The sequence below is a fragment of the Bacillus rossius genome, chromosome 16, assembly GCF_032445375.1.
Source record: "Bacillus rossius redtenbacheri isolate Brsri chromosome 16, Brsri_v3, whole genome shotgun sequence".
NCBI lineage: Eukaryota > Metazoa > Arthropoda > Insecta > Phasmatodea > Bacillidae > Bacillus > Bacillus rossius.
Genome location: NC_086343.1, coordinates 32533560 through 32549088, shown reverse-complemented (window position 1 = coordinate 32549088; position 15529 = coordinate 32533560). Strand labels below are relative to the sequence as shown.

Genomic DNA, 15529 nt, shown 5'->3' with positions numbered 1-15529 from the left:
CCTATATTTTCAGGTTAAATAACATTCTAAAAAGACTGTAGGTAAGAAATAACCATGTAATTATAATGTAGCACGTGACTTTAATATTGCTTAGGGGCTGAGGGGGGGGGGGGGGGGGGTTACAATCCTGCTTCCAGGGCCTGTAATTGAATGTGGAGGCCATGTGCAATCAACTTGTTCAATAGAGTGAAAAAAACTTGCCAGGGAGAATCGTAATGATGCCACCATGTAGTGAACATTGCTAAACAAACAACGCCAACACATATATGCAAGAAATAGCGTTAAACTTCATTAAAACAGAAACAATTTTTTTTTAAAATTTTTTTGCTATGCACATAAAAAAGTAGGGTGATGGGGAATTTACTCATTTTGACTTCGCAAGCATTAACATGGCAAAGATTATATGCACACCAACTCCCTTCTTACTTCTCACCTGCATATTACAATTACACGGAGACTGATCTCCATGAACATTTCACTATCGCGTCTGCTGCTTCAACAATGTGTGGAAATGTAACAAATGCACCAATGAGATTGCATTTCAAGGGTACAAAATATTAATTGAATTAAAAAGAAATGCTTTAAAGCATAGCACGGGCAGAAATTTTATACATATATATAAATATATATATATATATATATATATATATATATATATATATATATAATAAAAACAAACATCAAAGTAATAATACCTAACCTCAAACAATTGTTAACGTATTTGGAACATAAACAAACATGGCTACTACTGCAGCCAAGTACTCAGCTCCTATTGGTCGCACGGCACCGCCTCCGTATACGTGCTGTTGTAGAAATTATGTTCCGTGAGACCCATATACGTTACCGTGTCATTGTAGGACGGGCCTAAGAGAACTTCCCAACAGTTCTCTTATGGGTTTAAAAGGAAGTAGTTTGAAATGGTTATGGATGAAAGTGGGTTTGAGCCCCGTCGCAATACACAAACAGCCGTAAAAAAACCAAAATATGATTAACAAAATAAAAATGTAGTAGGCAGTGTACCTACTGAACTTTCTGCAAAAAAAAAATTAAACGTTGAACTTTGAAATTATGAGAACCAAACCAAAAGTATACTTAACAAATTATTTTACTCTTGTAACATCTTGCACAAAAATCCACGTCAAGTAATATTTTAGTCTTACAGCAGCGTGGTTAAGTTTAGTTTGTATGCTGCACACAATTAGCCTAACAGCAAGGAGCCCAATAAAAATTAACTAACTACATATTTTTAGCTGATGTAAACCTAAAAACGTACAAAATTTATCAAACATTCTTTACATATATGTTATGCCTTGTAAACATAAGGGAAATGAATAAGACTGGAAAAAAGGACTTGGATATTAATTTTTATAGGTAAACTATATTTTTTTTTACAAATAAAAGAAAATTAAGATTGAAGCATTTTTTTTCAAAAGATATGTAAATATTTTACACTCTAAGTTAATCTAATATAGTTGCATTGATGTGATTCCAGCCCGACTATGATGACACGGACGACGAGAAGCGTTCGAAGCCATCGACCAGCTCAAGCGAGAAGGAGCAGTCCAAGAGCAAAAAGAAATATGGTGAGTTTGACGGTAATGTTGCCATAATACCTAGTCATAGACCAGAATCATTTGATTCCTCTAGTAATTTTTCAGCTTAGTTTACTGTCCATAGTGCATTATTGCACTGAATTTTAGAAATTACTTTGAACTGAACTTAAAAGTGTCAGTAACACCAAGCCTGGGTGTGCCAAAACTACTACCGTATCATTCATATCAACAACTGTCATTTGCCTATAAGATTCCATGGTCACCACTTTCTGGAAAATATATATCTTGTTGAAGGAACAAAGCATCTCATTCTCTATTACTTGTTACAGCCATACTCACTAGTTACTTTATAAACCTATTCTATACTTATCTTTTGTTGTTTTATAATAATATGTTATGCCTGATGAGTGACAGCAGTTAGGCCAATCTCTTAAGAGATTCTCCTTGTTTTTTTTTATTCTGGACCTTTATATTCTTTCGTTGTTTGATATATTATGCTCGTCCATTTTGTTTGTTTCCCTTCAATGCTTTCCTTTAGAATTTCTTGCAGAACATTTGAAAATCAACTTTCGATAGTGCATATTCATTGTTGAAGTGATCCAACTTATCTATTCTTCTCCAACAACACATTTAAAAACTTTGGGTTTTAAAATTTTTTTTTCCCTCTTAGGATCTATGTCTTCACACTGCACAAAACTCCAGCTTAACACTTCTCTGATTTATTATTTGTCTCCCTACATTCATCTAACTAGTCAAACAAACCATTTTTCCAATGCAAGATGCAAGCCATCTTGACAATGACGTCCCCTGCAAAACGACTTGATGTATTGATCATTCATTTTGAACGTTCTTCCCAATTACTTGTAGTCATCCACAATCTTGCTTTTAAATTGATGTTCTGTTCTTGCGGTAGTCTTTACTACCTTAGCTTTTACAATGTTGATCATCATACTGTGCACTCATCCAGTTTTCCTTAGGTTAAACATCATGTTTTATAGATTTTTCAGTCTCTACCACTAATTGACGTTTTACATGGTTTTACAAACTCATTCCACACGAGTGCTGGGACGTAGAGAGGTGAAGGCCTTTACCAACATTTTATTTGCCAATGCTAAATATTCTGCTTATTTTCCTGGTTTAATCGGGTGTTCATCAAATTTGAAATTTCATGATCGTTTTGAGATAGAGAATTTGCGATACTCGGCTTCCTTTTACTTACATTGCTGCCGATCTCTATGCTAAAGGTTTCTCCTGAATCCAACACACCGTCACACAGACAATGCCAATTTTTTAAAAAATTCTCAAAATTTTATTCTAATTTGCTTTGTTTGAATGTAATTTTCAAGTCAATCAAGTTTATTGTGTAGTGTGGTAACCATTTTTTTTTTTTTCGAGTTGCATTAACAGAAATATCAGTTAAAAAAAATATGACCTTGTTTGTCACATTAATTTATTAACTATAGCAGCTGCCATGTTTCACACGTACCAGGCTTGCCTTCAAGCTTAACAAACTGACACGTAAGGCATAATGCTGTCCATTAGTCTAAAACAGTGGTTCTCAATGTGTACGCCAGGGCGTACCTAGATTTCCTGGGGTGCCTCGTGGCATTCAAGAGAATGTGCACAGATATAAAACTAAATACTCTATTATACAACTTTCTTTTCGTCAACACATCATTATTATGTTCTGTTTGAAGGAGGAATGGTTTTGCTAGAACTGTGATTTAGCTCAGTATGTCGCTGCAGTCGCTCTTTACAGTTTGTAAAACAAGCCTGAATAAAGTTTACAGTACACTCCCAATTATCCGCAAAATCGCGGATGATAATCCGCAAAAGAGCCGAAAATGGGAAACAAAAAAGGAAACATTAATTTCAAAGCAACCATACGACTAGAAACAAAGCAAAACAAAAATAGCAACGCATGCCAGCCTACTGCATGAGTTCCGAGAAGGCCTGTGGCATTTTACTGTATACTGCACACAATACACTCGTCAGTAGAGTTCAAATTTGCTCACTTGTAATAAAATACAGATTTACATGTGCTGTATTTTTTCGTAGCATGCGCGGATAAAAGGGAGTTTACTGTACTTAACTGTGCAGACGTGGTGACTCATGGTGCTTGTGTGTTTGTGGAAGCAGACGACCCGTACTACTGCGGGCTGCGCGCCAGGATTCCCAACTTCGTGAAAGTGAAGACGAAGCCGAAGGACGTCATGGGCCATGGGTTCGGGTCGTCGGGCCACCTCCACCATCTGCTGCCGCCCTTCCACCAGCCGGCGGTGCCGTACCCCTTCCACCCCCTGCACGCCCGCAACTGCCCCATCAGGATGGGTAGGTGCCCCCACAACCAACTGTACTGCATGACTTAAACATGTTACTTCGCTCTACCATCAAGGTTAAAACTCACGCATTAAAAAAAATTCTCTAAACTAAACTAGGGCCTGGAGATATCCCCCCTCCCCCTCCTGTGCATGTCTTAAGTCATCTTGATTATTTCAATTCTTTGCCATTACTTTTCCTGTGCATACATCATGGGACACTGAGAGAAATTACAGAAAATATAATCTTTACAAATAATAATAATAATAATAATAATAATAATACATATCAAATGAAGGAAGGGCTTTCCGTAGTTCCAGACACTAATGGATCTTCGTAGAAACTACACCTGCTTCCAACTGCTGAGTTATGATAAAAAGCTTGGTAAACATGCACACTGAATTTTTGGTGTACAATGCATTGGGTTCCCTTGGATTCCACACTGTGTCAGAAAACAAATTTAAAAAAAGGTGAGATTGGTGCAGTAAACCGTGTACGGATACACAGATACAGAGACGCAGGTAACCAGTGTAATGCAAATTGATAACTCAATGAATTTCGAAGTCACAAGAAATTAACAACTTTATTGTTAAAAAAGAAAAAAAAAACCACATGAAGTCATAACTAAGTTCAAACACCAAGTTACTGTGCATTAAAATTCCAACATTAACCAATGATTATGCATTATTACAAGAAAGGTTACAAAAGATAGCAATATGAACATTTACGATACAATTTAATAAACATATACAGTGTGCACACGTGCACGTCACTTATGATTGCCTTCTGCACAATAATTTTATATATATACTGTGTGTGTGTGTGTATATATATATACTGTATATATACTGTGTATATACTGTGTATATATATATATATATAAACATATAAATGAGCCATCAAAAAATTTAAAATTAAATTATACTGGACGTAGAAGGAACTACTTATATCAGGGTGCAAGTGGCAAAATTAAGGTGCCTTGCCAGAATATGTACCAAGGTTTGTCAAGGCCAGGCAGTCTACATACGTCAAAGCCACCAAAGCAAGAACCTTACAACCAGAACTAAAATTTTGATAGTAGTGGGCCAAAACTAAAATTTAGGCAAATTTTACCACCAGAATTATGTTTACATTTAGGTACTTTTTGCTACGGGTGTAACCACCACATAACAAGTAAAACCAAGATGTCACGTAGCCGCCGTGACACACCTTAGTCACACAAATAGCTGTTGTGACGGAAAACGGGTGTGTTACATGCTTATTTAAGGCCTTCTTAACAAATCTATCTGTGCATGCGCTAAACCAAAGGAGAGGAGGAATAAAGACAGAGCGGGAAATAAGGACACTTGAGTTGGGGGAAGAGGGAAAATACAAAGAGGATGATGAAATGCAACCAAGGACACATCTTGAGGTCTTCTATTGTCTGCACCCAGTGCAGGTGTAAAGTTCAATTTTTTAATGGTTCATTGAAACACTTGAGATGATTCTTTATTATGTTTAATTTTGTTTATATTATGTTTAAAGTAAATAAACTTGGTGCCCTTAAATTTACGAAGATCTCTGGATATTTTGTAACCAGTGTTCACCGCCAAAACAAGTTGAAAATTTTTAACATTCAACTCCCTGGGTTGCTGGGTCGTAAATTCGGTCACCAAATATTTACTTTACAGTATAGCTGTAAAGTATTACGCAAGAATTTTTTTTTTGCTAGTTCTCAAAGAATTTAAACTAAGACTGAATGAGTGAAGTTACTGGTGCTAACCCAGCTGTGAAAAATTGAAAATGATTTTTATTAAGTAATCACAGTGCAGTTAGTCAAACAATAGAACAATATAAAAATAAATACGAAAGGCACGGAAGTACGTAGTAGGTATTTATCCGGCGTCAAAATTTTCAAAGAAATTCAACACATGACAGTTGTACAGTTGGAATTATAGTAGGAAAGATTTTCAAACAGAAATACTGAAATGATAATACTTAATACAATGTGGCATCTTGCCAATATGTCTTTGACGTTCATCTTCACGTAACGTTCAACCTCTCGGGGGCACTGAAGTAAAGTTAGATAACTATTCTAAATTTAAATTTATAAATGTATGATTTCAATTTTGAATTATAGTTTGTAGTTGGGGTCACTTTCAAATACATGCGAATGAACAAGATGCCAAAGCTAATGGCACTTACTAATAAAAATGTTACTTTTCTTTCAAAACATAATAAAACAATTATTTTTTTTTTCTTTTCATGTGAGCTAAATTCAGAGAACTGGTGATTGTGGAGTGGTCAGGTTTTGCACTGGCGTTGTGAATGAGCTGCCACACACTTGGGGAACTGTCCAGTGCTGTGACGCGCGGTGTGTTCTGCCGGCAGGAGGGACGCTCATAAGGAACGAGCAGCACCACTGGGAGTGAACGGCCCAGGTCTGCTCCGCTGATCGCCACTTGAGCTACCAAGGACACGACGTCGCGAGTGTTACCAACGAAGCTGCGCCAGCGCGACAGTGTGTTTGTTCCCCCCACCACCCTCGCCTCCCAGACTCTCGAACACCCATCCTTCACTTAAGTTATACGTACACGCATCTCGCCCGAAGTCGGGTCGCCGCGGCCTGGCGGAGGCATCCGGCGTTAACCTCTTTACTTGTCAAGTCTTGTAATTTTTTATTATTATTAACTGTTTCATTGCAATTCTTAGGGAAACATTAATACAAGGGGCACAGAAATGTAAATACAATTAATTGCTGTACATAGGTACTTAGTGGCAGTAACTTATATATAAATATATATCTTTGTATGTACAGTAAATGAATAGATTATAATGTAAAATACTATGTATGCGTTGTGATTTATAAACACTTTGTTGTATGTTCATATTAGCTCAAAGACACAAACAGTGCTAGAAGTACCATTTTGAGGGACCAGATATTTTAGCATGTAAAACAGTGCATAAAACCTATGTATCAATAACCACACAATTTTAGTAAAGAGATTAAATTTAAGTTGTAAGAAAAATTTTACTTCTTAAATTCACAGTGCTGTATATATTTTTCAGAGAAAGAACTATAAAAAAATATAATGTGTTTTGTGTATGGTATGAGTGTCTGTGAATATACATAAAATAATATTTTACCATGTTTGTACATTTTTTTGGCACGGTTTTGTAAAAATATATGGCATTTACAAAAATGTACAAATGGTTTTATTTGACGAGTAGTCAATACAGATTCATGGTTTGAACAAGAAAAGATAACCTTTCGTTTGAAATTTTACATATTCCCTGAATCTTCCGTTGTAACACACTGAGCCGTTTTGTGCTTGGTTTTGCAATTTGGAAAAATCAAACTGCTGATGTAAACAATTATCATCACAGTAATCATAATCATTGCACTGTATTAAAAGGAGGGGAAGACAGAGAGTTCTTGACTGGCTATATGATATCAACAGCTTTTGTGTTTCTATTTGATACAGGAAGATAAGTGTTTATAAGGGTATTTTTAAAATTTCATAATTCTGGTGCTTCAGTAAAAAATTAGTGATGGGCCGAGACTCGAAAATTCGAGTCGAGTCGAGCGAGTAGCATCAGCTCGGCTCGGCTCGGCATTCGAGTTTATTTTACTCGACGGGTCGAAACTCGAAAGGAAATTGGATAAAACTCGATGATAAAATATAATAAAATTGAATTACAATTCTTAATATCTCCTTACGTGACTTCAGCCGACACTAAAAATACGTACGTACTTAAAAACAATGACGACAATCGGCCATATTATTTATATTTTAGTTTTACATATTGCCAACTTAACAGGTGTGACCACATAGCAAAGAAGACGAACACATTTTTAATAAACAAAACACAAATTAAATTTTATAATCTTAATATCGGCCCAAATATTACTTTTTTTTTAGTAAATCCGTGCTACAATCGGCGCAACGTTACAATAATAAATTAACGGTAGCGTTATATTTGTGTTACAGAGCGCATGTTTGCGACTGATACGCCACCAATCACGAAATGGCAGTTAAAAAACAACTGTGCTCCACTAATTTTAGGAAGTGTAGGGTGGCGAACATGAATTTTTTTTCAGTGTTTGTTTACACTATTACGTTCGGCGAGAGTGCATTTTGTATAATTGTTTGCTATCCAAATTAAGTGGCAAGTTAAAATTAATTATGAAGTATAAAGTATTTTATAAAGTGTAACTATTTAATACAAATACAAAAGCATGGATTGGTTGGAAGTGCCAGCTTGCGATTGGCCGGCAACGTAACGGCGTTAGTGTTGTAGCAATAATCTTTAAATGTATTATATTTGTTATGGGAACGTTTATTGTAATGTTGCGTTAATTGTAGCACGGCCTTACACTTCCCATAAGTGAAAGTTTTCAAAAATGTTCTAATGATTGTGTGAAACGTAACCTAACCTTCGCGCCAACAAGCCTAAATTATATTCATTTTTTTATTGACTCGTGAATGCTGCAGGCCGCAGCTAACTCGTTCGATCCAAAATAAGGTAAATATGTAGTTGAGCGGTATTTGCGAAAAAAAATGTTAAAAACTTAAAATACTTTAATTATATGCTCTTTAAATTCCTCTTTTCATTAAAGCCGGCAGATATAAAATTCCAAATACTTTATGAGATATCGAATTTTTTAATTTTCATAGTTGGGCGATATTTGTTAAATAAAATTTAAAAATTCTGAAAATACTTTAATTATATGCTCTTTAAATTCCTCTTTACATTAAAGCCGGCAGATATAAGAAATTCCAAATACTTTATGAGATATTGAATTTTTTAATTTTCATAGTTGGGCGATATTTGTTAAATAAAATTTAAAAATTCTGAAAATACTTTAATTATATGCTCTTAAAATTCCTCTTTTCATTAAAGCCGGCAGATATAAGAAATTCCAAATACTTTAGGAGATATCAATTTTTTTTTAATTTTCATAGTTGGGCAATATTTGTTAAATAAAATTTAAAAATTCAAAAAATACTTTTTTCTATGCTCTATACCTCAATTATTGAATTGTATTATATCAGTTAAGAATTTATTCTAAATGAATTATTTGTATTAATACTTGTATTTTAAATATATTTGATTACGTGGGCCAGTCTAAGGACTCTTAGCAGTAAAGTGCAAATATTCAAGCTCAACTTAAGTGTCAAAGATTCAAATAAAAATTCAGACTCGAATCGACTCGACTTGAATTTATGATCTACAAACTCGAATCGACTCGAACTAATTATTGTATAATTCGACTCGACTCGACTCGACTTAAAAATTTGCAGGTTCGTACATCTCTATAAAAAATATAAACATTAATTCCTCGGATAAGTAATAAACGTATATATCCATCCATTGTATTTATATTTTGATAGGGATGAAGTTAACATAGGGTTAACGAACACAGTATTTGGGCCACGCGACTTTAAATGTGTACAGTGGACTTTAATTTACAAAAAAATGCAAGAAACACAATGCACAAGAATTTCAATTTTCAAATACTCATTTATAAACTACGCACGGTGCAAAGTCACAATGCAGGCATTGCCCAAATTTCAACATCATGCACATTTTGGCTTGGTTTTTTTTTTTTTGCCTTCCATGTTTGGAGTACCCTAATGCTACAGATTTCATGAGCACAGGAGGCAACGATGTTGTTTTTATTGTATACTACATCACATTTTATCTTTTAAACTTTAGTACTGTTAAAGGAAATAACCCTTTTAAATCAAATTACTGACAATTTACGTAATATGTTTTCATGATCAATTTGAATTAGCCCAGGGGAAGAAATTTTTTTTCTACGGTTTACAATTATTACAAGTTGCAAGGTTGTTGACTTCCGTGCTTAATAAACAACCGTGATTTACTTGCGTTGAGATGACCCTAGCATAGTTTATAAACCCGACCTATGTCTCTTGGTGTTGAGGCTCATAAATTTAAGTGATGTGAGCAGAAGGTAAAGGGAATATAAATTGTGACACAATAGAGACAATAGAGCATAGCCCATTCACACTTATCTGAATGTATTTGAAAACAACTGTTGGGGAAAATCACTGCCCGCGAACTTGGACCGAACAAATAAGCACTCGCTAGAGATTTCAGTTGTTTCAATAAGTATTTTTGGTAAAATTTTCTAAGTTATACTTTCACAGAAACACAAAAAAAATTTTACTAACTATTTTTACACAAACAAAATAAAATAAAACAGACATTTGTCTTTGATCATGACCTTATGATTTAGTTCATGTACTGCCAATTTATTGACATCACTGTTATTGGAACAAGATTTTGTGGTGAATTGTGATATAACTGAAATAACATCGAAAACCATGTCAATATACCATATAACACTGTAATGGATATTAATACACCATAAAGCACCGAAACACAACCAATCAAAACTTAATTAATCATAATCTTTGAATATACCAAAATGTATTTTTAACTGGATTGAAAATTTTTGTACTTTGTTTGATCTTGCAACTGTTATGAGTAACTTATTTTTACATTAGACTCAATTAGAGCAATAGTAAATTTTTCACACATAAATATATATTAGCCAGTTTATTTTGGCAAGTGTTCTGAGAAGTGTTAGATATGCTTATTACAAATTGTTATATTGTAAAAGTGCATAATGTGTCAGTCAAACTGAAACTGTTTTAGTGAAATAAGTATAATAAAATATTTAAGGTTATAATTGTTAAATTAAAGGATATCATTATGAAAAAACAAAAATTAATAAAAAAATAAATTTTAAAAACAAAATTGACCAAAAATAAAACCATAAAATCCTGTCTCTACCCATTTACTATACATACTGAATTACACTTTCTAACTTCAAAGTTGTTTTACTTGTACTGTAACATAATGGTAAGGTAAATGTACCAGTAGTCGTCATGCTAAGAAGAGTTTTAGAAAAAAAATTGTGTACATAACCTCATAGGTGTATTACTGCCCCTACATGTTTGTTTTTAACCTCAAACTTTACTCTACAATGCTATCCATCACTCTTCGATAAAAACAAATTATTTTTGTAGATTTATAATTTTGAAAAAAGTGTGATTTCGAGCCAGTAGTCATGCAAATTTTCGTGTTTGCCAGTGTTCGTCACATGTTTGTGCCAGTAGTCGTCATGTGCGATTTCAGCTGCATTAGTTTTAATTCATGGATCCAGAATGATAGTATTGTACTATTTGGGCTTCAAATTTTATTTGGTACTATATTTTAAACATCAAAATGGCAATTCATAAAGATCATTTAGTAATATAATGTATAATCCTCATTAAATTTTGAATTTACTTACAGCACTCACGGAACAAAGAGGGACAGCACAACTAACATGAAAATATATAGAGCTGTAGCAAACCGTATGTATTCGATACTGAGTAACGGGTGCACCGTCTATATACGAGTAACGAAACGTTACACACGGCTGCATTTTGTTACTCGCATTTCTCGTATATTTTACGCATGCGCGCACATATTCGATGAATTTACGTTACAAAGAACGATGTTTGTTTATTAAGTAAAGTATAATTTGGAAATTCCTCGTCTTAAGTTTTTTTACTGTTTATTAAAGGTATTATTTATTTATTTATTTATTTATTTATTTATTTAATATTGTAACATGCCCACCAACAGCCGAGGGCTTTAGCGGTGGGCACAACACATATATACAAGGACAACATATAAACAATACAAACAAAATACAAACAAACAAGTAAATTTAAAATGAGTATAACTATTAAAAATAAACATCAAAATATAAAATGCATAAAAAGAAAGAAATACAAAACATAGACATTACAGTATTACCTAGCTACACTTTCACAGATTAAGATGATCAATTTTATTGAAATTAGAAATGAGTCGAAAAATTATATCATTCTTTTTATGGTATGTACATAAGGTAGAAGTTAAACGGCTGTTAAATTGGGGAATTCTAATGCCAGTATTATCAAGAATGAACTTACAATTTAATTTTGAACAGTAACAGTTTTTAATAAATACATAATCCAGATAGATACGGCGTTCAGAAAGAGAATCCATATTAATCTAAGAGAAGTTTTTAAGTTTAATTATTTTATCAAATTTATTCTGAATGGATTCTAATTTATTGCTATTGGAAGGATTAATTGAATTCCAAATAACTGAACAATATTCTAACTTAGATCTAACAAGTGATAAATATGTGTGTAGACAAAGTTTGAGATTGGAACAGAAACAACGTAACAAAGTATTTTTTTACAAATTAGAAATATGTGTTTTTTTGTTTTTCACTATCGCGTATTTTCACGTTTTTTTGTTCTTATCTTAAAAGAGATATAATAAAGCTGCTCTAATGAGATTTAATTGTTTCTTGATTAACAAAAACTGTTTAATTATCAAATATAATATTGTTAATTGTTTATATTCTATTTATTATTATTTACGCGACGTCATACTGTACGCGTACTAGGGTTGTGCGAATGTTCGGTATACCGATACCGAAATCGAAATTTTGCTACTTTCATTTTCGATTTCGGTAAGAATTTCATCTGTCGAAGTTCGTTTTTAGCGAAATATTTCGAGCCAAACGAAAGTTCAATAGCTTACCGAAGTTCGTTTGTTCTAGTTGAAAAAGAAATCGTAATTTAATAAAAATGTACAGTATAATACCGGTACAATAACGTTCCTTATTATAAAGTATATTTCACTTAACGAATTTTTTAAGTCCCCGCCAAAAATCGTATCTTCGCCATGCAAAACGGTTTCAGTTTAAAGTATCATTTTCACTATAACGTATAACTTCTACTAGTAGCGTGGTATTACTACAACAAAATTTACTTAAACTGGTAAATAAATTTCCAGCTAAATGATTAATGAAGTAGAACAAAGATACACAAATACCAACGCAACGTATTTTCTAACCTCTAAATTCTCAAAACAAAGTTAACAAACAGATTATACCGTACGTAGTATGCGACGTGAGCAACACAACACCATTCGATACATCGAAAGACGGAGGTTTGAGAGAAGTATTAATTATTTAGACAAAAGTGTTACGCTACGCTAAAAATACTGTTTGATGTCTGTGCCGGGATTGTTTATTGTTATTGTTGAGTTTATTTTCAGGTTACGTTATTTAAACACCGCATTGTATTTGTGCTACAATATGAATGATCCTGGAGATAAAAAGAAACGAAAGCAATTCACGCTTAAGGAAAAAGTGGATATACTCAGAGAACTAGACACGGGGAAAAAAGCAAGTCGCAGTTGCGAATACATATGGCATTGCGGCTCTCCTGTAGCTATTTTTTTATATATTTTTTTCTCTTTGTAAAGATATGTATGCATGTTTCAGTGCTAAGTACAAAAACTTGAGGTACCTGTAAGTACTTAGCACTGAGATTCTACTGTAATGTCTTTATATGATTTGCTTGTTATTACTAATAATGTAATAACATATGCAAATCATATAAAGACATTAATTAGAAAAAAGATTTCCATTAAGATTAATTTACGTGGTGATGAAAAAAACTCACGTTAATGAAAATACGGTAAAATCATAATTTGAACAAACATGGCAGATAAAGTAAACAAAATTCAACCGTGATTACAGTAGGCTTAGGTATCAAAACAAAATCATGCAATATTTTTTGAAAAATTACCTGATTCATTTGCTTTCAAACAGTAGTGTAGGTACTATATTCGTAAAACATACATTCCAGAACTGTTAGTACACTATTTAGTATTTACCGTATACACATAAACAAAGAACGTACCTACTTTTATTCGCGCACAGCCAAACAAAAACATTGTCGTCTGCTTTATTTAAATTTTACATACTCTGACTGGCATATAAAATCCTCATAATATACAGCCAATTAGACAAAAAAAGGTCAACAAGTCACTGCATGTAATGACCACTTGGCAGCAACCATTTGTTATGTTTTGTTTTGACCATGTCCATTGCCTAGTTTACAGCTTCCTGAGCTAGCCATGTGTGACAGTGGTGCAAGATGGCGGCCGTTCCGCAGTATTCACGTATTTTTTCATCAGTACCATGCACGTGATAAATATATTATCATAGACTGCGACATTACGACTGTAAAGGAAATAGTCTGTGCGCTGAAAGATCTGGATTGATTCTTGAAATTTACGAGTGACATGGGGCTGTGTTCTGTGGTCTAGGGCGGATGTTGATTTTATTAAATAGTAATATTTATATATACATCAAAAGGTACCAAAATGATTTATGTAATAGAATTTATTACTGAAGAGCAAATTTTGGGGCACTTTTTTTCTTTGTTAATTAAAAAATTTCGCTTAACTTTCGTTAAGAATATATTTATCTCATAGAAAAATTCATTTTCGTTTCACTTTCGCGAAACTTGATAAATTTTCTTTCACTTTCATTTCGTGTGGATAAAGTCACTTTCGCACATCCCTAACGCGTACGCAATACGACTCGATTCGTTGCTGCAACATAACATAGCATGTTATGCGGTATCAGAAGTAAAATTTAAAAATGAATCAGGGCCCATCTTCCTACCCAAGGGCGATTTGCCTTTGTGTTTATCGGCCAATGTGTTTCTTGGCACACTATTTTTTTCCTCTGCTCGTTTTATACTCATACCATTCGCTACATCTTTAAGAGCAGCTTCCATGGCTGACTCTTCATACAACAGTATTTTCCGTTTTGGCATTTTGCCCTGTAATTAAAGAACGAGACACATTACAATGTTTAATTTACTTATTAATGTCAAAATATATATTGAATGACCCCTAAATTAATGTAAACAATGCCTACACAATTTCTGCAATCAATAAAGTAAAGTAATTTCCGACCCAGAAGTCGTCATACACATGCATCGGAAGTCGTCATAGGTGACGACTACTGGATCTGATCATAATAATGTACTTTGTCTATCAACAACAAAGAACCAATATTATTTAAGAACTCTAGGGTGTAACTTAGCACAACTTTAAATAAAATATTAAATGTACCAGTGCTCGTCAGGTATGACGAACACTAGCAATGCAAGGTTTTTATTGATCCAGTTTTCGTCACCCTAACTAAATCATACAAAGAAAACAATTTTTTTTAATAAACACTTTCACCTCTTCAAGAACATTTAACTAACACATTCAGCACAAAACATCACGAATAAACATGAAAAATTACAGAACTAGAAGTAAAAATGTGCACTTACGTCCTTAGTGTTTTAGTATAGGAATTCCCCTATTTATCTTCACTGCTCTACGAACTTTTGATCTACGGACTTTTTTTGATTGAAAATAGTGTTTGTTCCGAAAACTATTGTGGTAATTACAGCTAGAACGTCGACCAAATTTTTGTCAATATTTAAGTTGGCGATATATTGAGCTACTTCTCTATTATTTACATTTGAAGTTGCTAGTGACGACCATTGGAGCAGTGACGAGTACCGGTGCACTTACCTTAAGAAAATTTTTACAAGTGATATAAAAAGTTGTAAACAATATTTATATTATAAATTTTCTTAAATTGGGAGCAAAACATATACATAAAAACAAATTAACATTTAGGAGACTACCCCTTTAAATAAACATTTTTGAGAGAGCTTATAACAAGGATATACTGTAAGCCTCACGCCACCACATATCTAAATACATAGCATTGCAATGAGTTT

General features: G+C 33.5%; 1 protein-coding gene across 2 annotated transcripts in view; it reads left to right on the top strand.

Annotated features, from left to right (window-relative positions):
* The window catches only part of LOC134540409 (uncharacterized), a 214367-nt gene extending 205729 nt beyond the window's left edge, over window positions 1-8638 (top strand). For both annotated transcript variants that reach the window (XM_063383130.1, XM_063383128.1), the window contains exons 8-10: window positions 1493-1583; window positions 3693-3884; window positions 6243-8638. In XM_063383130.1, coding sequence (XP_063239200.1) covers window positions 1493-1583; window positions 3693-3884; window positions 6243-6283 — 324 coding nt within the window. In that variant the 3' untranslated portion in view covers window positions 6284-8638. The remainder of the gene's footprint in view (window positions 1-1492; window positions 1584-3692; window positions 3885-6242) is intronic.
* Window positions 8639-15529: the final 6891 nt, after the last annotated feature.